This window comes from Chaetodon auriga, chromosome 11 (assembly GCF_051107435.1).
Source record: "Chaetodon auriga isolate fChaAug3 chromosome 11, fChaAug3.hap1, whole genome shotgun sequence".
Classification (NCBI taxonomy): Eukaryota; Metazoa; Chordata; class Actinopteri; order Chaetodontiformes; family Chaetodontidae; genus Chaetodon; species Chaetodon auriga.
Window position 1 is genome coordinate 2,353,349 of NC_135084.1, and position 24,857 is coordinate 2,378,205.

A 24,857-nucleotide genomic window follows, 5' to 3' on the forward strand; every position below is an offset into this window, starting at 1 on the left:
AGTCGCAGACTGAGTTAGCAATGTGAAGTTTCAGCTTTTATATGCCTGTAAGTATCACCACACATGTAATTTTATCATTTTATGTTAAGCATGTGAAGTACAACGGTTTATATTTATTTAAAATATGATGTTATCACCGCCACGGAACTAATTTCCGTTAGAAGTAGCTCCAAGCTAATAGACATACATAACGCTAGTTATTTATACAAATTTAATTGATTCAGGCAGGGCTGATCTAGAGAAATATTCATGAAGTGGTAAGAGGGTGGTATGAAGACTTTAAGGGGTGGCAATATACAACTCTGGAAAAAATTAAGAGACCACTGCAATTTTTTCTGAAATCAGCATCTCTACATGTATGACAGACATTCCATTCCAGTGTCTGTTGAATTTCAATACAAGCACACCTCATTCTACTTAATGAGGTAGTCATTAGGTGATCACCTGAACCAAATCTTATTTAATGAGGAAAAGTATAAAAACCACTGATGTGGTCATCAGTATCCTCTTGCAATAGGACGAGCTGGATGGCAAAAACAGTGCTAGTCGCACCTCAAAAGTAATTGGAATCAAAAAATAATTATTGATCATGCCAAAAGAGTTGAAAAAAAAAGTTTTGAGTGAGGAATAGAAGGGTTCAATTCTGGCTTTACTGGCAGAGGGATACAGTGAGCATCAGGTTACCTCCATCATTAAAAGATCTAAGATGGTGGTTCATAGGAACAAGGTCAAGCAACAGACACTGGGGACAACAAAGCTACAGACCGGCAGAGGGTGAAAATGACTCTCCACTGACCGGGATGACCGTCATCTCATTTGAATGTCTCTCAGCAACCGTAGGACGACATCAAGTGACCTACAAAAAGAATGACAAATGGCAGCTGGGGTGAAGTGCACGGTGAGAACGGTTCGAAGCAGGGTCTTAGGGGCAGGGCTCAAGTCGTGTAAAGCTAGAAAAAAGCCCTTCATCAATGAGAAGCAAAGAAGAGCCAGGCTGAGGTTTGTAAAAGTCTTTAAGGATTGGACCATAGAGGACTGGAGTAAGGTCATCTTCTCTGATGAGTCCAAATTTCAGCTTTACCCGACATCTGGTTGTTTAATGGTTAGAGGGAGACCTGGAGAGGCTTACAAGCCACAGTGTCTTGCACCCACTGTGAAATTTGGTGGATGATCAGTGATGATCTGGGGGTGCTTCAGCAAAGCTGGAATCGGACAGATTCATCTTTGCAAAAGATGCATGAATCAAGCCACGTACAAGGTTATCCTGGAAGAAAACTTCCTTCCTTCTGCTCTGACAATGTTACCCAACTCTGAGGATTGGTTTTTCCAGCAGGACAATGCTCCATGCCACACAGCTAGGTCAATCAAGGTGTGGATGAAGGACCACCAGATCAAGACCCTGTCTTGGCCAGCCCAATCTCCAGATCTGAACCCCATTGAAAACCTCTCTAATGTGATCAAAAGGAAGATGGATGGTTACAAGCCATCAAACATAGCTGAGCTGCTTGAATTTTTGTGCCAGGAATGGCATAAAGTCACTGAACAGCAATGTGAAAGACTGGTGGAGAGTGCGCCAAGACGCACGAAAGCTGTGATTGAAAATCAGGGTTAAAACATTACTATTGCGTTGTGTAAAAATGAATATGAACTTGTTTTCTTGCATTATTTGAGGTCTGAAAACACCGCATCTTATTTGGTATTTTGACCATTTGTCATTTTCTGCAAATGAATGCTCTAAATGACAATAATTTTATTTGGAATGTAGGAGAAATGTTGTCAGTAGTTTATAGAATAAAACAAAAATGTTCATTTTACTCAAACACATACCTATAAATAGTAAAATCAGAGAAACTGATAATTACAATACTAATATATTTTGTTGCAGTAGTAATTAAACACACAGGCAAACACAGAATGTATACACAATTATCTAGAAATATAAACAGGAATAAAAATAGTAATATAACTAAGTAAAACTAAATATATAGTTATATAATTATACTATTATAATATGTATTATAATGTATAATACATATTATATAATATTACAATAATACAATAAAAAATACAACATAACTAAGTATATAAACAGTATTTACAAAAAAGTGGTTTCAGATGATAGATAAGTGTAAACCGTAGACTGTATGTGCAATATTGCAGTAGTGTAGATAATATGTAAAAGTAATATGTAAAACACAAGTGTTTGTGAGGTTGGTGGATTAACTGTTTAAATTACTGTTGTAAAGTGTGATGGCTTGTGGCAGGAACGATTTCCTGCAGTGGTCCTTGTGACAGTGGAGCTGGAGCAGTCTATTGGAGAAGGAGCTCCGCTGTCTGTCCACGAGGTGGTGGAGAGGATGTTCAGGGTTATCCATGATGGATAACAGTCTGTCCAGTGTCCTCCTCTCCACCACCTCCTCAAATGTGTCTAATTTGCAGCCAATAACTGAGCCGTCCTTCCCGATCAGTTTGTTCAGTCTGTTGGTGTCGCCGACTCCGATGCTGCTCCCCCAGCACACTGCAGCAAAGAAGAGTACACTGGCAACAACAGACTGGTAGAAGATCTCCAACATCTTGCTGCACACATTGAATGATCTGAGTCTGCTCATCTCCTTCTTATAAACAGCATTGATGTTAGTTTTCCAGTTCAGTCTGTTGTCAAGTTGCACTCCGAGGTATTTGTAATCCTCAACCACTGTGACATTCTCCCCCAGAATGCACAGTGGTTGTGTGGTCGTCCAGTTCCTTCTGAAATCAGAAATCGACTCCCATCACTTGCAGCTTCTCACCCAGGAGCAGCGGCTGGATGGTATTAAATGTGCTGGAGAAATCAAAGAAAGCGACCCTCACAGTGCTGCCGCTACAATCCAGGTTGGAGTGAGCACGCTGCAACAGGTGTATGATGGTGTCGACACACACACACACACACACACACACACACACACACACACATATATGTATATATAATCAGTATTTGTTTCACCCCTTGCAACATAAATACACAGTAACTCATATCAAGCTGTGTTATCCTTCATTATCATCCCACCTTGAATGTTTGTCAGGCTTGTGTGGGCTTTTACTGAAACCCGAGAACATCTGAAGAGGTGGCTTCTCCACCCTGAGCTTCAATTCCCCTGGTTCCATCCTGTTTCTACATCAGCAGCTCACACTGGTCCATCGTCACACTCCATTCATCCATCCTCGGCCCGGATCTTTCCCTTCATCCCTCACTCCTTCATCCTTCACCCTCATCCTGATATATTATCATTCATCAGTGAAAGGGTTTGGAGAAGACTCCAGTTTTGGTGGAGCTGGAACATCACACCTGGACTTGGACATGTCTAGAGGAGGGGAAAAGATTCAAACTGAAATAACCCTAATTGTACAATATAATATTTCCTAATAATACACTGTGGAACAGTTATTTACAGTTGTATTACATATTTTTTTTAAGGCAACCATTTATCAAACTGAATAATATATATATATTAGAATGAAACTAAGCTTGTCTTTAAAATACACCATTTTGGGAAAATTCCACTTCTGTGATTTGTGTCTCTCACTCATATGTAAAATTCTAATTAGTAACAACGTTCATACCATGAGGACCAGCTGGCCCACAGATAACTTGAGATAACTCAGACACTCTCTTTTCTCTTTCATGGTCAGAGCTCTGCATGTCTTGATTTGACTTTATTCTCTCTTAACTCTCCCACCTTTTTTGGCTCCATGATAGAAACCTAGCTACATATAAAGATGATATTCACCAACTGTGTCACTTATACTCTATGAAGCCACACATTTAGTGTTGCCAGTGATTCCAGATATCCAGTGTCTATCCAGTAATGCTGATTACACAGCACAAATCTTACTCTTTATAACTTTGTGGTAGGTGTGGTAAAAGTGTAAATTCTCAGGTAATAAGCTTTGAATGAAGTATCACTGCATTGCTGACAAATGTGACTTTTTGTTTGGGGCTTGGAGTCAGTGATCTTAGCGGTTTCTAAAGTGGGTGATTTTGAATCTTCCACTTGCATGAGTGATCTGAAATGTGGATGTTTGTCTGCAGAATGAGCAGTTTCAGAGATGCTGCAGGCAATCTGGAGACACTCATAAGCACCAGTGAATATATCAACATAACAACAAACACATTTAGCTTACTAGCAAACATGGCTAAAGACTTGCAAGCAAATGTGGCTCAGCAAACACCATTTATGCCCTTCACTAGTCTTGAACTTCAGAGGTGAATAGTAAGAATTGCCTTATTTATTAACTGTACGGTCTGCCGAGTCCTATTGCCATTAGTCGTGAACAGCACAGCTCCTCTTGGTGATGGGGTTGAACCCACTGAACAGAGCCTTGCAGTCTACACGGAGCATCATCTTTTATTGCATTCACTTGCACTTGGACATCGTACTATTGCACTTTCTGACCAAGCACGATCAGCTGTCTCTAGCCCTGGTAGATCTGCCCCTGGTTTCAGGAATTGTGAAAAGAAACAACAACAACAACAACAACAACAACAACAACAACAACAACAACAAAAACTTAGTGAATCAATTTTGTTTATGTATAAATGTTGTGTGTATGTGTCAATGTTATTTTCCTGATTTGCCTGATTCCAGATCTCTGAGACACCAGCCACACCTTCACCTTTTTTAAGTTATTCAAATATCTTTGCTGTTGTGTGTTATGTGTCTATTAATGGGTACTAATGGTTGGTTTAGTTGGGGAAACAGCTGACCAATCAAGACTTGGGAGGGAGGTATTGGGAAAAAAAAAAGGGAATGTCTTCCAGCAAGATGGACACAGCTTTAAAGGTTGATTTAAGTTGACTTACAGAGATAACTCTTAAAGTGTCATCAGCAATGCATTTATGCATTGGCCATGATGTCCAGGCAAAATAAAAATTGGATTCTACTTTTTTTTTTTTTTTAACTCTCTCTTACTGTTTTATCTTTGTTTTACTGTAAGTAGCTTTGCAACATTGTTTTGCAGTGCAATTGCAGTGCTAGATAAATAAAGTTATTATTTTTCACAACACTACTGTTATCATAGGAACTGCTGCTGCTACTTCAACTACAACTAATGTAGTATATTATACTACATTACACTGGCTCCTTGAACTCACCACCCACCCACCCACACACTCCATATCCTCTTTGGACGTGAACTCCAGCTGTTTGGTTCCTGTGTGTCAAACACCAGGTGCACTGTATGTGTGGTTTGAAAATCCAGATGTGATCATGTAGATTTGATCCTCACATTGTTAAGAGAGGATTTGGGGAGTCAAACACTCCAATCCCCTCTGGTGTGTGATCTCAGGTGCAAGGGTCAAATGTATGTAAACCCAAACAGTTTGTTTCCACAGTGATGAGATGGGTTTGTCAGAGGCTAATGTGCCTTAATCCCCTCAAAGGCTCTGGCTGGGTCCAGGCCGCCGCTGCAAAGTGTTGGGGAGGAAAAGCCTGTGTGTTTTCCTCACTGTAGCTTATTCACTGACAGTGTGTGCACATGATTTTTATGTGTTAAACATTTGTGCTCACAGTGTCTAAAGATAACAGGCAAGCCCTTCACCAGCAGGCTCCAGCATGCTTGTCATGTCCAACGAATGAATTCACTGTTTTGGTTTGTCTTCACAGGGTGTTACAGTTTCCCTCTGTCCACAGTTACCCTCATCCCACATGAAAATGCATCTTGGTATTTGTCCAAGCAGAAGTGACAGTTTTTGAATGCTAACAAATGAATTGTTGTTTAATTTACATGGTCACAAAGGATTCTAATTCTGTAGATACTCATTTGCCTGGAATGTAGATGCAAACTGATTGAACTATTTCAGAGGAACTGATGAATGGGACTCTTCAGACCATTCCAAAATGCTTCATGATATAAAACCCTCACGGTGTTGTAAACACTATTAGAGGAACCTTTTAATGAGCCACGAGGGATTTTTATTCCTGTCATTTTATGTTAGATGAAAGATTATTATTATTTTTCATTTGTGGAATTTAGCAGTCATATCTGTGGTCTTTCAGCACTGCACCTCCCAGAATGAATTTGTCATTCCACAGCATCAAACTTGTTTTAAACAGCAAATGCAAATCTTTGATGACCTGATGATGAAAATGGACATTAATAGGCCTTTTGGACACAGTATGGACACAGTCCATGTCACAGCAGGAAAGGTGTAAATAATAAAAGAAATGCTAGCTGAATTCCATTGAGCTGCTTCAGTGTCAGGGTCCTGCTATTGTTCATGTTGGCTCTGTCACATTCACTGTGTTTACATGAACTCAAGAAACCAAGTAACACGGGATAAGAGAAGGTGCCTACATGTTGCTTTTATGTGTGTATTTATCCAGCAGATCAGTAATCAGATTTATTATTTACTTCAATCCGTATTTTGGGAGCATTTCTTAATTATTTCAATTGTAGGCGCTGTGAGGGGACAGACAGACAGACAGACAGACAGACAGACAGACAGATACACAGAGCACAGCTTTTCTCACAGCACCAAAGTGTCTGAATTTAAAAAACAGTCACATTTTCTGCTGAGAAACCTTTTCTTTTTTTTTTTAAACTTGTGCAGGCGACTGTCAGTTTTAGTCAGACTTTGGATGGATTTATTTAAATATCAAAAGGAATGACATTTAATTATCTCTCCTTTCATCCAACCTATATAGAAAACCTGCAATACAAACTTGGAGCCAATGAAAGATGCATTATGGGAAATGTAGGATCCAATTTTGGAACTTAAATCACACTACGGAGTCTGGATATCTCCGCCTGTTTGGCTGTTCAGTCTCTTATCAGTCCCCTGACTATTATGGAGCACTACATGACCAGAAGGTCCCTTAAAACACATTGTTTGACATGTCAAAATGTTCAGTTCACTCAAAACCAAACGCAGTGCACAGAATTGATTGCTGGATCAGAATAAGCAGTTCCTTTGAAAATGTGAAAACATTTATTGTGAAAATACATAGCTTTATTAAACACCTCATTATGGACAGTTTTTGGGTGTGTGTGTATCATCTGATGTAGATGGGGTTCTGGCTGAAGTCCAATGAGTGCAGGGCAGTGGCCAGGGCTGCATACAGGTGAGAGCTGCTGAACCTCAGGCAGTACACTGGGCTGCTCACTGGGTCTGAGCTCAGCTGGAAGAACTGCACAACAAACAACAACATGAAATCACATTACAACAGCATGAACTTTATTGTTTCACATCTGGATGAAGGGCCGTTTTAAAGCATGTGGCGTACCGTAGCTAATTCACAGTGTATAAGTCACTGTCATTTTTCTCATCCTGAGGACATTCTGTACAAACCTGCAGGCATTCAGTCTGCCGCTTGTCCCAAAGTCGTACGACACCATAGTATGAGGAGCCGCTGGCTATCATGTGATTTCCGTCTGTTTGGATGCAGTACAGAGCGCTGTCATGAGGCTCCTCCCACTCCATCACACACTTCCTGTTGGGAAGGACGGGAGAGTAGACACACATGAGTTGAGATGAACATCATTTTTTTTGTTTTGTTTTTTGATGTAGCAGCGCCACATAATGCCTGATTCTTGAATGTTTTCAACTTGAAAAAGTTCTGAAAAGATATGTAGGAGCGCAAAATCAGGCAACTGGGCTTCACTGGAAGAATCTTCACACATGTACTGGACAGACAGCAGTGTGTCTGGGGTTTTACTGTTTTTTTTTCAGGAGGCATTGACGCTTTTTTGCAGACTGTCGATCATTTAGTGTCTATGTAGTAGCGCTTCTCACAAGTATAGGAATGTATTTTTTAGGAGCTGAGCAGGGCGGCTTTGGCTCTGGAGATAGAGTGGGTTGTCCACTGATCACAGGGTTGGCAGTTTGATCCTCACCTCCCCGTGTCCACAAGTTGAAGTGCCCCAGGGCAAGACAGTGACCTCCAAATTGCTACTAATGGTCATGTCAGGACTCTGTGTGCTAAGTCGCTGCCATTGGTATGTGTGTGTTTGTTTTTCTGGCCCATTATCAAAGGTGACAGTAGACACAGGCAAACCAGGGAGGTTCTGATACAAAGTATGAACCTTAGCCAGACACCATTAGGACATTTCTTTGGAGACCTTTTTATAGATAGTTTCCCAATTGCAAGGGACCAAAATATATTGGAGAAATTAAGAGCAATTCAGACAAAGTAAATATTTGAAATCCTTTGCACTGAACTGAACATTGTCTCCATTTCCCCTAAAATCAGTATCAAATCACATACGCCTGGGTTGCTGGGGAAAATAGAAAAATTGCTAAAAATATACTAATCAAAAATCTGCAAACTGAGATTACTGAAGAGGTCAAACCCACAGAAATCACTGAAAATAAAAGTTTCAAACAATCTGAGCTGCAACAATACAGGTGAGATTACATCTCTGTGTGCATGTTGTGGAGGTTTGGAGACAATGCTGAAACTCCATCTCTTGTTTATAGGAAATCTCTATACGGTAGTTAACAAGGAGGTGAGTGCGTGTGTGGCTGAGCGAGCAGCAGAGCAGGGAGGTGGTGGCTGTGGTTAGGAGAGGGGAAGTATTTTGGGGATAAGTATTTTCTGCCAATAGACATCGATCCTCCATTAGTGCAGCCTCATCAATAAGTGATTGTCTGCCCCCCGGCAGACAATGGGGCAGCAGAGATGTCTGGAGGTCTCCCTCTCTCTCTCTCTCTCTCTCTCTCTCACACACACACACACACACACACACACACAAAGGTAGTGCATACAAATGCACATTCTAATTCTAGCAAACCTCTATGGGGGAGGTCACTCATTGTCATTGCATCCTGAAAGTGAAAAACACAAACAGTGCACAGCTACTAAAGTCCCTGATATACAGTTCATATACACATACACACACACACACACACACACACACACACAAACAAACACACACACACACACACTGTGTTTTTATCACTTGTGGGGACATTACATAGACTTACATTCATTTCCTGGAGCCTTACCCTAACCCTAACCACTATTTGCCTATTCCTAACCCTATACCTAACCTAACCTTACCAAACCTGTAACTCTATCCTCAGTCTTCACCCTAAAATTTAATGATTTACATTAAGGGGACCTGCATTTTGTCCTCACAAGGCAGGTGAGTCCCCACAATGTGACTGTGTAAACAGATTTTTGTCCACACAACGTGATAAATACCTGGTCACACTTACTTTCCTTGAAGTTTTCATTACATCATACTTGCATATTCAAATTGCATATAAACTCAAACTGAATGGAGAGACAATAATCTCAGAGGTATGGTTGGGTAATAGGTGAAAGTATGCTAAGAGTATGAAAATAAGAACATAAAGCTATCAAACTAATATTCAAAGCAATAAGCCATGTTCCACAGCAATGCAAAGCCCTGTGTGAAGCATGGTTGGAGTCACTCATCTGGCCATCGGTAATTTGTAGCAGGATATAACATCATATCCTGCTATAAATTATCTCATATTGTCAAAGTGTCATTCAGCTGAAAGTCAAAATATCAGTCATTCAGTTCTGAATTATTCGCCAGCCATCATTCCTCCATATCTCGATACTCCTGAAGTTATTTCTCTCCTCCATTGAGCAGTGTTCCTATTATCAAAAGCTGCGATTTGTGAAGATGTAACTTTAATTACAAATTATGTAACACTATATCTGATATTCATAACCAAATACCCATCATGTTTTGGGTTATATGATCTATACTGTGGCACAATATCATGTGATTTTTTTGTGTGGACATACTGTTTATACCATGGAAACCCTTTCATATATCTGGTTGTATCAGACCAGTGGTGCAAATCAGTGACTGGACTAATTTAACAGAATATAATATGTTTCCATTAATTAGTGAATTAATGTGACGAAATACTGCCAAGTATTTGATTAGCAGGATTAACTATAGACCATCATTCACAGTTAGTTTATCTATGTATCGATTTCTCCAGTGAATTTTCCAAAAATGTACTATATCACAACATAGTAGAACATATTGATATCGCAATATAAAATGACATTTATTTGTGATTGAGAATTTTAACAGAATCGTTCCTATAGAAGAGATGAGGACAACTAGGCTCATTGGCTCTATGAAGCATCATGGGACATATAGAGTCTGCATTTGTTTTTTGTCTGTCACGGTGTATTTCTCTTCACTGGTGAGCCCCAAATTCCAGACAACCTGAACCTCCTGGATGACCCTTGGAGCCTTCTGAGGCCAGTGAGATTTGACTGTATGAATTATGGATATCTAAAGAGGGACCCCCCTCTGCCAACCTTCACCCCAACCCAACCGCTTTCAAAGTCCCCTGAGCGATCTGACAATCAGATCTGATTTGTCTTACTTGACTGACCTCCCAGAAATACAGCCTGAAACCCCTCACCCCAAAATAAATGCTGCCCTTTCCAATCATGTTAGGGACCCTGCTGGTGTCCATATATTGAAGTGAGGGCTGCTGCATTAATATGGACACCACAGTAGGCTAGCTCCCTGTGCTCGCACAGCTTGAAATAAAACTGTAAGCTTGGAATGATTTTTAGACCACGGTCTGAAAGTTATCAATGAAGCTTTTCCATCCTGACGAGAAGGCCAAAGGAAGGGAACTAAGAAGCTGTCTATGAAATCATCACAATGATACGCTGAAGTGTTTGGAGTTAAGGTGGACTGCATGGTGATCTGAAGCCCCACTGTAGACAGGATTTTAGATATACTGCTGTCATTTTTAAACGCTTTTATCTTTTGTAATTCAGCTAACATTTCAGTCACTTTTATCTCTGATCCTCGCGGTCACCGTAGGGGAGAGTTAAGTTATTCAGTTGGTTGCAATCTGCAACCTCACTGCTAGATGGCACTAAATCTTGCACACTGCAAGTTTAACTAACATATCTACTTCAGGCCCAAGATCAAAAGAGCAGAAGGATTCATGAAGTCATCAGTCTACATTCTGCATGTAAATGTTATTTCTTGTGTGTCATTTGCGCTGAACATGGACTCATGTGACTCAGTGGTGAAGAACAGCATGCCTTTCTCTTCCTGTAAGATTCACTGGCCGCATTGCTCCTCTAGTGAGAAGGCAAGGCCCAGTGTGAGCACCCTGTCAATCCAGCTCTTCATGATTGCAGGAACAGTGAACCAGAACATGGGGGTCTGTCTCAGTGAGTTTGCATTATTCTTCAGTGATATCAGCAGACAGTGATTATACTTCAGATGACACCTCAACCACTTTTAAACACTTATACTACAACTGCTTTAAGTGCTTCAACTTCAATTGCAATCCAAAACAAAATCCCACAATCATAATCTCTACTTCAGTCATTTTTTTTCCAATGGTACCTTTGGTCCCAAGAATGTTGTGGTAAAGGTCTAAAGCACAGACAGATCCCACATTCACTTACATACAATTGTTTTATTGCTGCATACCTACAGAATGTAATGTGTTTTATGGTCTCAAGATAAAATCTAAAGGAGCACCGACTGTTACACCGTTAAAGTTGAGCCTGACAAAGAGACACGGTGGCGTACCGTGGGCTGAGGCGTAGGTCCCACAGTCGAATGAAGGTATCATAGCCGCAGGTAAAGAGCTGGAATGGAGACTCAAACACCATGTCCAACACACCAGCCCCACGACGAAACTGTGAGCCCAGATTGCACACACACTCCAACCTGGTGGAGGAGAGAGGAACGCAGAAGAGAAATCAACATGTGAAATCTGTGTTTTGTGTCAGAAAAACACATATGCCTTTACGTGAATTTATCACTTGCATGTTGATGATTTAAATATAAATGTGACAAAATGATTTTCCTTTCATTAATCATCAGTAAAATAAATGAATACATGATGAAATACATACATCAATCTGCAGCTTGGCCTTCAATGTGATCATTTACCGACTATTTCGTTTCGTTTTGTGCCGTATGTAAAACGCTTGGCAATGCCTGGTTGAAGATGACTGGTATTTTCCCACAGCAGGATTGATTATTAATGACCCTTGAGGACTTCACTATATTTGCCTCAACCTTTGAATATCTTTAACATAAAACCAAACATACCTATTTTATTGATGAGGTTCTTTGTGGGCGATGAACTACAAATAAGTGGAAGTTATAACAACTACTGAGTATTATATGGATCTGACATGATGTCACGAAGCCATGTCCGAGCTCCTTCTGGATGTCTGAACTCCCCTATCTCTATTTACCATCACTTATGAACAAGACCCTGAGATACTGGAGCTCCCTCAGTTGGGGCGGTGACCCAGCGAAAGCAATTTCCCATTTTCCGGGAGAGAACCACTGCCTCAGACTTGAAGGTGCCAAGTCTCATCCTGACTACTTCACACTCAGCTGCAAAGTGCTCCAGTGTATACTGAAGGTCACAGTCTGAAGCCAGCAGAACCACATCATCTGCACAGAGCAAACTGGACACTCTCCCCTTCCTGGCTGTGCCTTGAGACTGTCTTCACGACGATCACAAACAGGATCTGTGACAAGGAACGTCCCTGGCAGAGCCCAGCACCCACTGAAAACATCCTTAACTTCTCTCTAGTCATCCTTCCATCCAGACCTTCTAAAATAAATCAAAATGAATCAAAACCAACAGTAGTTTGCTCCAGCTGCCCTCCTATTAAGTATTAAGGTTTTTTTTTGTTTTTTTTTAACTTAGCATGGAGCTAATGTGAAAGTGAATGAGAAAAGAGTTATAGTAATGATATAACTAAATCTTTACTGTGAAAAAATAAGGCCCTAGTTTAAAACACTTGCTTTTAAAATGGAGTTCCGTTTTAACAGTCTGTCCACTCGAAAGACTGTTGGGAGCAGAGCTTATTTTAATGTTAATAATGCACGTACATATAATAACAATCTACAAATAAAGTAAAGCTAAGGTTTAACTTAAGTGTGGATAGAGTAGGCTACAGGATGGATCAGGTCTGACTGAAGATTTTGTCCTTGCAGTGAATCAAATAATTGACAAATCAAGAAATTTCAGTTCATTGAAGGCAATTATTTTTGAGTACCCTGGTATATACTGTATTGAAGAATAGACCAAATAGTCCATGCTTCTTCCTGTCAGGCACACATATTGGACCCTATCCCACCAAATACTGGGTAAAAGCCTGCACAAGTGCATTTGAGATAAGCAGAATTTTGTCATGTTATTACTCTTCTATTATTATCTTATTGTCATTGTTTCCATGATTGTTTTTAGTTTCTTTATAACAACATTTCAAGTTACAATTTCCATCTTCAACAAGAATGGTTACTTGGACTTGGAATCAGCACTTACAGAGTGTTGTCTGTGTGTCACTGAGCCTGGATTAGTAAGCACGGCTTTGAATGTGTGACTAGGGATACACAGAAATTGTGTGTGTACAAGTTATAAATAAAGTTTGTGTGTCTGGGTTGATGTAGTGTGACCTGTCTGTGTGTGTGTGTGTGTGTGTGTGTGTGTGTGTGTGTGTGTGTATGCGTGCGTGCATGCAAGTCGAGCTCCATGCAGCACCATGCTCTTGTGATCACAGCGCTGTCCCGCTTGCTCCTCGCCTCTTGATTATTGGAGAATAACTTGCACTCAGCAGGGTGGATTATTGCAGAATAACTGTCTCTTTGTTGCCATTTAATACCCTCCATGACCGTGACTGTGTGCGACTCTCACACGTTTGATACCTGCCCCATAGCAACCATTTAAAGGAGGCCGCTATCCTTGGCGACCGAGCAGCCCTGTGCTTCGACTCGTGCCCCCTCCCTCGCCCTGGAGCTCAATCCGCAGGCTCGGGCTGGTAATCCCCCAGTCTTACCCCAGGGGGCCTTCTTATTGGACCAGGGCTTTCCCCACAGGTTGCCTTATTGGGTGAGAGCTTTCTCATTGCCAGGGTCTCATGACTAAGCCTGGGCCAATGGGGAGTCTGTGATGAGGCTGAGTTTGTGTCTGTGTGGGGTGGTGACCCCTCGTTTTCCCCTTACCACTAAAACCAAGGAGCTTAGCACATGCCACACAAAAAGAAACTCATTCAAGCCAAAGGGATACGAGCCTGTTCATTCATAACTAAATAATGATGTCTCCATCACAGCACCACCATTCTAACTAAAATGGAATCATCAATTCATAACCCTACCATCTGAAATCCTTCAAAGTAGATGATTAGAATCCTACGCTGCTCTGAAAAAACGGCAAAAACAAACCAAAATGCGAGAGGAAAATAAAAACTAGGTTTCCATAAAATGGACCTAACATCTGTGCATGGATCTTAAAGTCAGTAATAGCACCATGCGATGAGCTGGTGCACAGTGCAAAACAGCAGGGATTCTCAAATTGGTAGGTCACTGGCTTTTATGGGCCGCGTGTGATTACAGGATGGAGGCATAAGCATATAATCTGTCAAAATGACTGTATCTGTTAGTGAACAGCGGCACGGTGTTCTGATCTGACCATCCTTTCTGTTGCTTGTCTAGGTCCATAATGTTGAATATCTGAGTGTGGCCTCAAGCATGCCTGACTGGAAAGTGTCACATGGCAGGCTCTAAAACATAGCTGACTGGCTGAGTCATAACCATCACACACAGTCTGCCCTCAAAGGGTGAGTGATGTGCTCAGGAGAACACACCATCATAGGCTGTAAGATGTGAAAATCACAGGGTGGCTTCTGTCACATACTGTTAAGGTCATCAACCCCAAATTAGTGGAAATGTACTAATGCTATACTGCATATGGCTCATGTTAGAAGTAGGGGCATTACAAGTAAAAAAAAAAAAAATTGTTACGTATTTTGAAAAATGCATACATTAAATGGTGTCTCATGAGGCCAGACGTGGACTGGCCATTGACAGCACCAGGAGAATTCCCAGTGGTCTGTTGAGCTGACTTGCCTGCAGTGTCAGGCCAGAGTTAAAAATGCTAAATGAAATGGGGAAATCAAAGAGAAACCAACACAGGGCAGCTACAGTCCTTCAGAGTCCACAGTCCACCCGCTTTTAACCTGATGGTATGATCTCTATCTGTCAGTCACAGGCACATACACATCAACACAATGTTCAGTTAGTGCGTCGGGAGGGCGTGGCTAAGCAGTGTGGCGAAAAATGGACAGCAACTGACAAAAGGGGAATGGGAGACAGAGAAAAGGTAGAACTGAGAGGGAGCGCTTTAAAAGGAGAAAAGCCCGGGAGGAAAGTGCTGCTACATAATGTCAAATTACACATATCTTCACAAGCACGGCACTGTGCGTGCTTGGTGGTTAAAAAAAGAAAAATATACATACTAACAGTGCATCATATCATAACTACCTTTCCCCAAGTTGATTCTATGTTTTAAAAAATGTCACGCTATGAATGAAAGCAGTAGATGCATATGCTTGAAAATGATGTGCAAAATGAGGAGCTGTATACTCTTTTCTGTCTGGTGGATGTATACTAGTCAGAGCTGCCAGAGGCTGGTCTAAATGATTATCTCAGTAAAGGTTACTGTTCTCAAAAGAACCCATTAATGTCAACGTGTCAGTAATCCTCCATGAGTACTAAAAGACTTAAAAATGCATGTTCTCAAATATGAGGTAAGTAAAAACTGTCACTTCGTTGTCTCTGTGTTGCACCCCGACGATGACAGTAAAGTTGAATTTAAAAATCTAAAAAAATAAAATAAAATAAAAAAATATATAAAACCCGTCCATTAAGTGTTAAATCCTGCAGTGTAGTTAACGCTTTTCATGTTCCATTTATAGATTTAAAATGACATGGGCTTCAAAATATTTGGGACAATTCAATCCAGATGAATGTTGACTTCCCAGCACTGACTGTCTATATCCAAATCAATGGTGTTTGCAGGCCAGAGTCTTGAACTAAATGTGTGCAGCATTGTGGAACAGCTGCAGAGGTCCATGATGATCTATAAGTCATGTGACTTACAAATCACGCAAAATACTTGATACACAAAACATTACAATCATAGGTCACATTCCTAAATGATCAACTAAGAAAGTCAGATAGATCAGACCACCCTGACGAGGACAAGATAGATAAAATGTTTTGGGAACTAAAGTATGGTAGAAAAAAAGAAATTATGCAATTTAACACTTCAATCTAATTTTTTAATTTAGATTGACAATATAATCATAATAACCAAATGGTCAAAACTAGAAGAAATAAAATCCAGGTTGTAACCCTAGCCCCAACCAAAATGAGAATTATCCTTTAAGCCTGATGCAAAAAAAAAAAAAAGTCATTAAAATGACAATGATTCAAATGGAAATCATTGTTTTATTGAGAGAAATAATCTTGCTGATTGAGAACAAAGCAGTTTACGCTGCAGTGTGGTAGCTGAGATGGGCAGACTGTTGGCCCTAGGGGGCACAGACTTAGTGATTGTTATGAAGGGGCTACTGGCTGTGTGACATACAGGGTCTAAGTCCTGATTTCAGCCTGTCTGGTCTCACTGCAGGAGTCAGGTTGGCTTTAGGGGCCACACACACACAAGTAAGTGAAAGGAATCATTAATGAATTGACAATGCTAAAAAAAATAGAAGAAGCACAGCGAATTATCCTTTAGTGTGGGGACAGTTAAAGAAAAGCAGTGTGTGTGTTTGTGACAGACGTGGTTGGAGGCTCTTGTAAAATTAAGTCTGAGCTCTAAACAGGAGCCTGGGGACGCACTGGGAACAGGTCCTCTTGTCAAAAGCCATCAGACAGGTAGAGAAAAGAAGCCCTGCTGAGGCTTTTACTAAACCTAAAACAAACAGGGGAGCCACGCAACCTGCTGCATGTCCACCCAATTTAGCCCACACCTCTGAGCTCGCTGCAGCAGGAGGAATGTAAGACAGTGGAGAGGAGGGGCGCTGGCTGCCGGGACCCATCAACAATGACCACCTTCAAAATGTCACATACATGTGTGCACTGCAAAGACAATACCGCTGCAATTTGTTTAACAGAGCGTCGACGCAGACATTTCACCCCACTCTTTTCAGTTTCAGGAATGTCAGGAATCCTTGCCTGGCCATTTGATTGTAAAAAAAAAAAAAAAAAAGAAAAAAAAAGAAAAAAGGATGGCTCCCTTTCTAAAGGAACAGAGGGGAATCTTGGGAGTTGGGAGTGATGGTCAGGGTCCTTTCTCTTTGATGCTTTTTCCCCCTCTGTGTTTAGCCATGAGCGAAGACACTGTGAAAAGTTTGGGTACTGCTCCAATGGCGCCACTTGTGTGGGATCCCCCTCTATATGGCTGATCATAAGAAGTCTTTGTACAGCCGAGATGGGAAAAAAAGAGACCAGAATTAATTGCAATAGAGGGAAAAAAGATAAAGTGTTAAATGAAATTAAAATCAAAGGCACCAGCGCTCAATGGGAGCCTGGGCTTTATGACCCCCCCCCCATCCTTTCTAAGTGCTACCATACAAGTTTTACAACCTGCAGTTAGCCTATTGGTGCCAACCAAAGGAAAATGATGGTACAAGTGTAAAATGGTAAGGCTAAGCATCAAATAGGACTGAACAAATTGAGAAAAATTTCTACTTGCATTTTTTCTGACCAATATTGTGATTGTGATCTAAATTGCAACTATCAAAAAAAGAAAAGAAAAAAAAAGTTGTTTGAAGAAAAGCTAATACTGGCACAACTGAAGTTGTTCTAATAGTCAGTGAAGTTGATGGTTGTTGTCTAAACTTTTAGTTTACTTATTACAGCTTATTAAGACATTAAGGTTCAGAGCGCATCTTCTGATTTGAAAATTGCACTCAGTCAAATTACAATCTCAATGTAGGACTGCAGAAGGAAATTGTGGTGTGAATGCTGGTAACTAAAAAAATGCAGCGCTGGATTTAAAAGTAGAATAATGCCACTAATGTATGAAAGATATTTTATATTATAATATAGATAACATTTTAAGGTTTGTTGAGAAGCTGATGCTGGACTACATTGGTGGTTTTAATTTGTACAAGTTTGTATTGATTTGTAGAATTTGTATGTCTGCAAGTGCGTGCCAGGCCTTATCAGCCAGCATCAGTATTGCACCTCACTATTGCTGTTGTGGCTGATTGAGAGCCAGTGCCTGGCGGAAACATCTATCTGCTACAGAAATGTCTTCATGGCATTCAGATACAGATGACTGTGTGTATTCTTCCTACACTGTATGTCTACGATCCATGTGTAACTTTGCCATCCTAACTGTCCATACTGTAATTCTACTCTGTTGGTATCTTCTGCAGACACAACATCTATTGTATGTCTGTCTGTCCTTGGGGGGGGGGGGGGAATCCCTCCTCTGTGACCCTTCCTGAGGTTTCTTCCATTTTTTCCTCATTAAAGGGGTTTATTTGGGGAACGTCTCCTTATCCAAATTGAGGGTCTAAGGATAGAGGGTGTCATATACTGAACAAATTGAGTAACCCCTTCCAGCAAATTTGTGATATTAGGCCATGAAAAGAAAATCTGACCTAACTTGAATTCTAATTAAATTGTATTGATTTTAACCTTATTATCTACTCTCTTCAGCGTGTCTTATCCGGCAAAGTGATTATAGCATGGATATTTACTCGCACACTTATGTCAAACAGACAACTTCTGCTGCTATTAATGACTGTCTTTGCACTATTACAACCTCTAACTTATATATACTTTAGTGTCAGAAATGTCTTGTCTTGTCTCACTATGGGACAGTGGGAAACGTAATTTCGATTCCTTTGTATGTCTGGCACGTGAAGAATTGACAATAAAGCTGACTTTGACTTTGATTTTTTCAAAACTTCACTGTGGATTTGTGGATAGTTTTGTGAACATCTTGTTCCATCATAAATATGTATATTTCCATGTCATAGGGGACAGTTTTTCCACATCTGGCCAGGGAAAAAAACAAATCACTCAGACTTAGAGGACACATGCATTATCTGTTACACCTGGTAGCCATGTCAATTTTCCTGACCACCTGCAACCTGCAGAATAGCCTGCCCACCCATCTCTTCCGTCACTCTCCCTGTGTGTCTCCTGTCTTCTCCCCTCCTCAGATTTCCTGACCATTTGGGAGAAGGAATCAGCTTTTTGTGTCTGGCCTTGTGTTGTGTCGCGTCGGCCTGTTTTAATTGGCCCAGGTAAAGCTGGGAATTACAGCAGCCTTGGCAGGGATGTATGAGGTTTAAGCCTCTCCTTTCAGAGACAGGAATTTTCAGAGGCCCCTCATTTTGAGCTGCTCTTTGCTCAAGACTAGCATGTTCCATGGTGTTTTCAAACCTGTGCTTCACTTGCTTTTTGTATCAATAACGGGCCACACTGTTTCTGCATTCATGCACAGATGCAGTTGCAGATGTTTTACATGGAAAATTCACATCAATGGAAGCGTGTGGCAACATTAAACTGGTAAATTAGGTATATAAGAGGGCATTTCTTGGTAGTGGAACGTAACTGATAATCACAGTCTATTGAAACCGTGATGTAATGGACGCAGTAGAACTGGGGTCCACAATCTTTATTTAATCTTTAATTAGGTGTGAAAACACTGAAACCAGAGTACATAGTACATACATATATAAATGCACATGCACCTATAGAGAGACAGAGAAGCACTCTAACAAAAGTTGATGAGAATCATGAGTGCTCATGCTGAGAGTATTGTGACAAGGTGTGGTCTAAATGACAGAATGAAAGAGGAGGAAGAGGACAAGAAAGAGGAGGGTGGTCACTCTACAAAGAAACCAGCAAGATGAGACAGTGAGAGCAAAAGCTTAGGTTTGGTTTTAGCATTTTGTGAGGGGCAAGTAAAAATGGTGCATGCGTATACTTGCTCAGTAGCCTAACTCTTTTCTCTTTCATACAGCCTGCAAAACATTTACTTCATTCAGTATACATGTGCTTATATAACTTGCTTAAAACAGAGCATGCACCATATGATCTTATATGGATATTTAGATTTCATTTTGTTAACATAAATCTTAAAAATTAGCAATAAAAATTTTTGATATGATTTATTTTCACAATACATATTACAAGAAATTGCCTGACAGTATTGTGTTTTCTGTCTTGGTCTTGATCTGGACCTGGTGTACCAGTCGAGATTTATCTGGGACTGTCTGGATGGTCTTTCCCATGATCCAGGACTTGCATAGTGCTGAGTCGTCAATGACCAATGTCTCTAATGGCAAAGTTGTGAGATAGGTGGGACCACTTGTGGTGCTCTTGCAGCGGTGGTAGATATTCTCTTGTCCATTGCTTGTAGAACATGTCTACAATATACTGGATCTGTTTCCACCTCCTTTGTGCAAAGAGATCCTGCTTATTGAACAGACCCGGAGATGGATACGGCTTATTGTTGCAAGAGGGGATTAGGTGTAAGCATTTCCAGATCATTTGGATCCCTGGAAGCCTTCAGTAGAGGCCAACTGATGATTAATTGCTTCTACCTCACATAGCAGGGTGTGTAGTCTCACCTTGTCAAGTGTCTGTAGCGTCAGGGTGGCGCTCGGGATCTTCCTTACAGACTTGATAAATCTCTCCCAGACTGCTCTGTGGTGGGAGCCAGTGGGATGATTAGACATCCACTGAATGCCACTCTGATGTAGAGTGTTCTCGATCTTGGAGTAATTCCACTCTTCAGTGCCTCTTCACCTCACACTCAGCTCCAACAAAGTTTGCTCTATTGTCTGAGCAGAGGATTTTCCCCTGACCTCTTCTAGCTATGAAGCGACAAACTTATGAAGGAGTCTGTACTGAATGAAGATGCTACCTGTAAGTATATTGTCAAGCATGTAAAAATGACGCCATGCTTTTTCACCTTACTTTCCCCATTTTTTACTTTGAAGGGGCTGATTTCCACTTCAGTGTTAGTAAACAGAGACTTGTCTCAAGGTAGGTTGGTCATCTGCACTGCAACTCCATGTGACACCCACAGCACTTGGATAGGATTCTCCTTTATTGCCAAGTTGGTGCCAGGGATCCACTACATGCTTTGCAACTTGGAGAACACATGATTGCGACAACTGTGACCAAAGTTCTCACCAAGAGGCCTGCCTTGAAGTTCCTCATCTCCTTATCAACCTCAGGTAGAGACTGAGTAACATTCAGCTCTTTCTTCTTATGACATAGGCTCAGCAGAGTCCTCCTAACCTTAAGCATCCAAGTGACTCCCTTCCTAAGGTGGATCCAAAGGAAGAGAAATACTGCATGAAGTCCAGTACTGCATCCCTTTGATCTTCAGCTGTGGTAGCACTGACCATGGCATTCCTTACCTCTGGGTCTTCCATTGTTAGGTCCCCATGGTGGTCTGGGTTCTCTGGCCAGACTTCCATAGGTTTGGAGAGAAAGTTCAGCCCCTGTAACCAAGTGTGGCTTTGGATGAATTTCTCTGCCTTGAGTCACCTTGATGTGCAGTCTACAGGAGTTCAGTGAGGAATTAACATATCTTCACTGACAGCTTCCAGAGATCTTTAAGATGGTCTCTACTCACTTAGTGATGACAGTGCAGAGTCTGTATGTTCTGTTGCTTATAAATTTAAGCACAGCAGCACTGACGAGTCTGACCAGAATAGTAACTCTTGAGCTGCAGGTGCAGTTCTGATCTCAACATCTTGTCCATACAGGCAGCCATAGTAGCTGTGATGAGCTCCATGTGAGGGATTGTCATGGGCTTGAATGGAGCCACTAAAGTCTTTCCCATGAAAAAAGCGCAGAAGCTGTGGGACTGGGTACACCAGTGAACTCCAAAAGCTCTCTCTGTGGGAAATACATCCCAATCCAGGTCAAGGTCTTTAACATCTGTTGTCCTCTCCTCTTCCAGGATAGCAGACAGCACAACCCTGCTGTTGCTTGTCCATATGGATAGTTTGAATCTGCCCATTCCACAAGGTGGGGTACAAAAACACTGCCACTTATTATGAGAAAACTGCTCTAACACAGTCATCTACGTAGTAGCAGTCCACTGATCTCTGCTGTCCTCTGCAGATTCTACAACCACTACCATCTTGTACTCATACATTTCCTGACTGATGTTGCCTGATGTCCTTTTCCCTCAGTGACAGGGTGATGCTGTAATGTCCCCCTAAAAGTCTAGCTGACTGTGAAGCCATGTCAAGGAACTGAAGATCTTCTCTGGACATCTACAGCTTCTCATCTTACTAACACTTGTAAACTGCTAGACTCTAGAGTTCATACAGTCAACTGATATACGGTTGCTGAAACCTCTATCAGCCTGTCTGTTGCACAGATGCCAGTGTCTTACTGGAAAGGTCCATGATGGTCCAGCCAATCCCTGTTCTTACAGGATATGGACTGGGTTCCATAGCCTGGGGGCACATTAGTTCCAATGAGAAGTCCTATCTCTGTATTTATCTTCGGGAGTAACACCTGCAAGTGAGGCCACTTGTCAACATCCTCTTTTTAGAGAATGTTATCTGTAGTTGGAGGCATGGTCTTCAGGGTGTATGTATCTGGGAGACCTGGAAAATTTTTGTAGTCTAAGGCTAAAGCTCACTTTCAAGCCAAACACCATGTGACTGCTAATGATCTTTTTCTTCCCCATGGTTTTTGGTAAGATATGTGTCCTTCTGCGTGTGAGGTTGAGCTCTTTGTTTAGCTCCTCAGTACAGAAGCAGGCAATACTGCCAGGGTCAAGGAGAGTGTAAGTCCTTGTCACATTTTGGCCCTTATTTCTCTTGACTTGAACTGGAATTATTGCTAAGATGTGCTCTATGTTCTCAGCACTTGTCTCTCCAGAAGTAGTTTTACCTAAACCGACAAAGCATCGTAATCTTAACCACAATGATCCAATGATGAATGTAGAGCTTTTCCCTCGATGATAGGCCTGTTCAGGGCCATGTTACAAAAGCCATGCTTGTGTTCCAAATGGAGGCAGCTCCTTATCAACTCCTTGGGCTGTCTGTTGGTGTATTGCTCCATAAAGGACAATTCTTTGCTGCACTTTGTCTTATCCTCTACTCAATGTTCGAATGCCCTGATGAACAGCCGATATTCTAGGAGGTCGCCCTTAATGTTCTGAGGGGGAAGAGCAGCTAGTCTTTGCTGCTAAGTTAGCATTTCAGCAACGCCTTCTAAAGTCAGTGCCTGTGGCTGAGTAGTTGCAGCAGTGGTATTATAAAGAACAAAAAAGTCCACAAATGGAAGATGGTGGGATGGAACAATGTTTTCCAATACCAAACCAAGTAGTTCTTTTTTTTTTTTTTTTTTTTCCAAAACCTAGCCAAGTAGTTTGGCTTATCTAGGCTTTAGTCCTCTCTGCAAAATACTTAAAGGGATCAGCTGTGGGTTCAAACCAGTGCTCTTTGTTCATTTCTTCATCAGAAATATCTAATTTGATCATTTTAGGCCATCTGAGGCAAATAACAACTTAAATTTGCATTTCCATTTGCTATGCACTGCTTGTTGCCAGGTAAAAAATGGAAGAAGTAGCTTTGCAAAGAGAGTTGCTGCAAAGAATAAAAAAGACTGTGATGTATCATTCAGCAGGATTACAGCGCATGCTTGCAGAAGCATGAGGGATGAAAAAACATCTGAACAGTCTAACACAAAACATTTGTTTGTGTTACAATGTACAGCAATGCTGTAGCATGTAAGAGTGGCTTCATCACTTACCGCTCAACATCCCAGATGCGAAGAGGGGAGTAGGTCTCACAGCACGCAGTGCCTGTCACAAAGGAGCTGCACATAGAGAGGGACAAGGGGAGACAGACAGACAGGGAAATGAAATGTCTCACAAAGAGTATTTAAACCTGTGGAACTGTGTGAATGACAACAGCAGAATAAATACACATCATCTGGACCTTATTGTTCACATTTCAGGCAGCTCATACTGACTGAAAATGATGTCATTCAGACAATGCCAGCCCCATGTACTGGCTAACAAATACAGTATATCAGTCAGTATATCGCAGTTGTCAGCATAGCTGGCACTTCAACTCACAGCGCCACAAACAAAATCAAATATGATATGTTGATAATGGCCAAACAGTGGCTATAAAAACAGACACAGGTGTCAACTACCAAACAGCCTCATTTCCCACCAACCAATAAACCATCACCAACAACTGATTAACAATATCATGTGGACTGGCTGTGTCTACTTTACTCTCTTGGCTGCTGAATTTCTCCTTTGCAGAAGTTTGTGTGTGGTATTCTTTACTCGTGTTTTGGCACATTGATTTTATTATTGATTCATTTGCCAATTATTTTCTTGGTTTAGACAGCCCAAGGTGACATTTCCAAATGCCTTGTTTATATTCAATTTTAAATTATAGAAACATAGAATGAATTGATTCTGAGGAGACCTAAAATTACTGAAAGAATGACACTGACAGAAACTGAAAACATTCCTTCACCACTAACAGCTTCAAACTTCATATAACTATATATTGACTTGTATTCAAATATTTATTCATGCTTACTGTTAGAAATACTATTTTGAAAGATTCGTCTCTTTTTCATTTATTAAGATTTATTATGTATTCAAGCATTTACTTTATTGACTTTACTTATCAATAGTTAATATTATACAAAATGGGAAAAGATGATCTTTATGTTATCATGGAAGAGTTTCTTTCACTGTTGTCGACTCTTTCCATCAAAGTGCAAGGATGAGTGCACAGTAAACATATACTTCAGTTGTGGCACTCAGATGTCTGCTGAGGAGACAGAATACGCACTGGTGGGCTTGTCTATCACTCTGGGAGCAGGATGAGTTTCAGAAAGTACTATACAGAAATAATACAAAGACAGGGACAGTAGGACAAAAACACTGCAACTACAGTCTGTTCTTCTCTTAGGAAACTGTTTATCATGACAAATTTAAATGGTGTGTTAAAAAAATGATTCTATTTGCTGTCACATAGCAGCATGCACGCATGCACGCATTCACACACACACACACA

The 24,857-nt window shown here is 40.9% G+C and overlaps 1 protein-coding gene across 1 annotated transcript in view; it reads right to left on the minus strand.

Moving 5' to 3' along the window:
* Positions 1–6,032: 6,032 nt before the first annotated feature.
* fbxw4 (F-box and WD repeat domain containing 4) overlaps positions 6,033–24,857 on the minus strand; it is a 51,845-nt gene continuing 33,020 nt past the window's right edge. The window contains exons 6-9 of the mRNA XM_076742817.1: positions 23,566–23,631; positions 11,536–11,676; positions 7,328–7,469; positions 6,033–7,166 (exon numbers count right to left, since the gene is read on the minus strand). Coding sequence (XP_076598932.1) covers positions 7,032–7,166; positions 7,328–7,469; positions 11,536–11,676; positions 23,566–23,631 — 484 coding nt within the window. The 3' untranslated portion in view covers positions 6,033–7,031. The remainder of the gene's footprint in view (positions 7,167–7,327; positions 7,470–11,535; positions 11,677–23,565; positions 23,632–24,857) is intronic.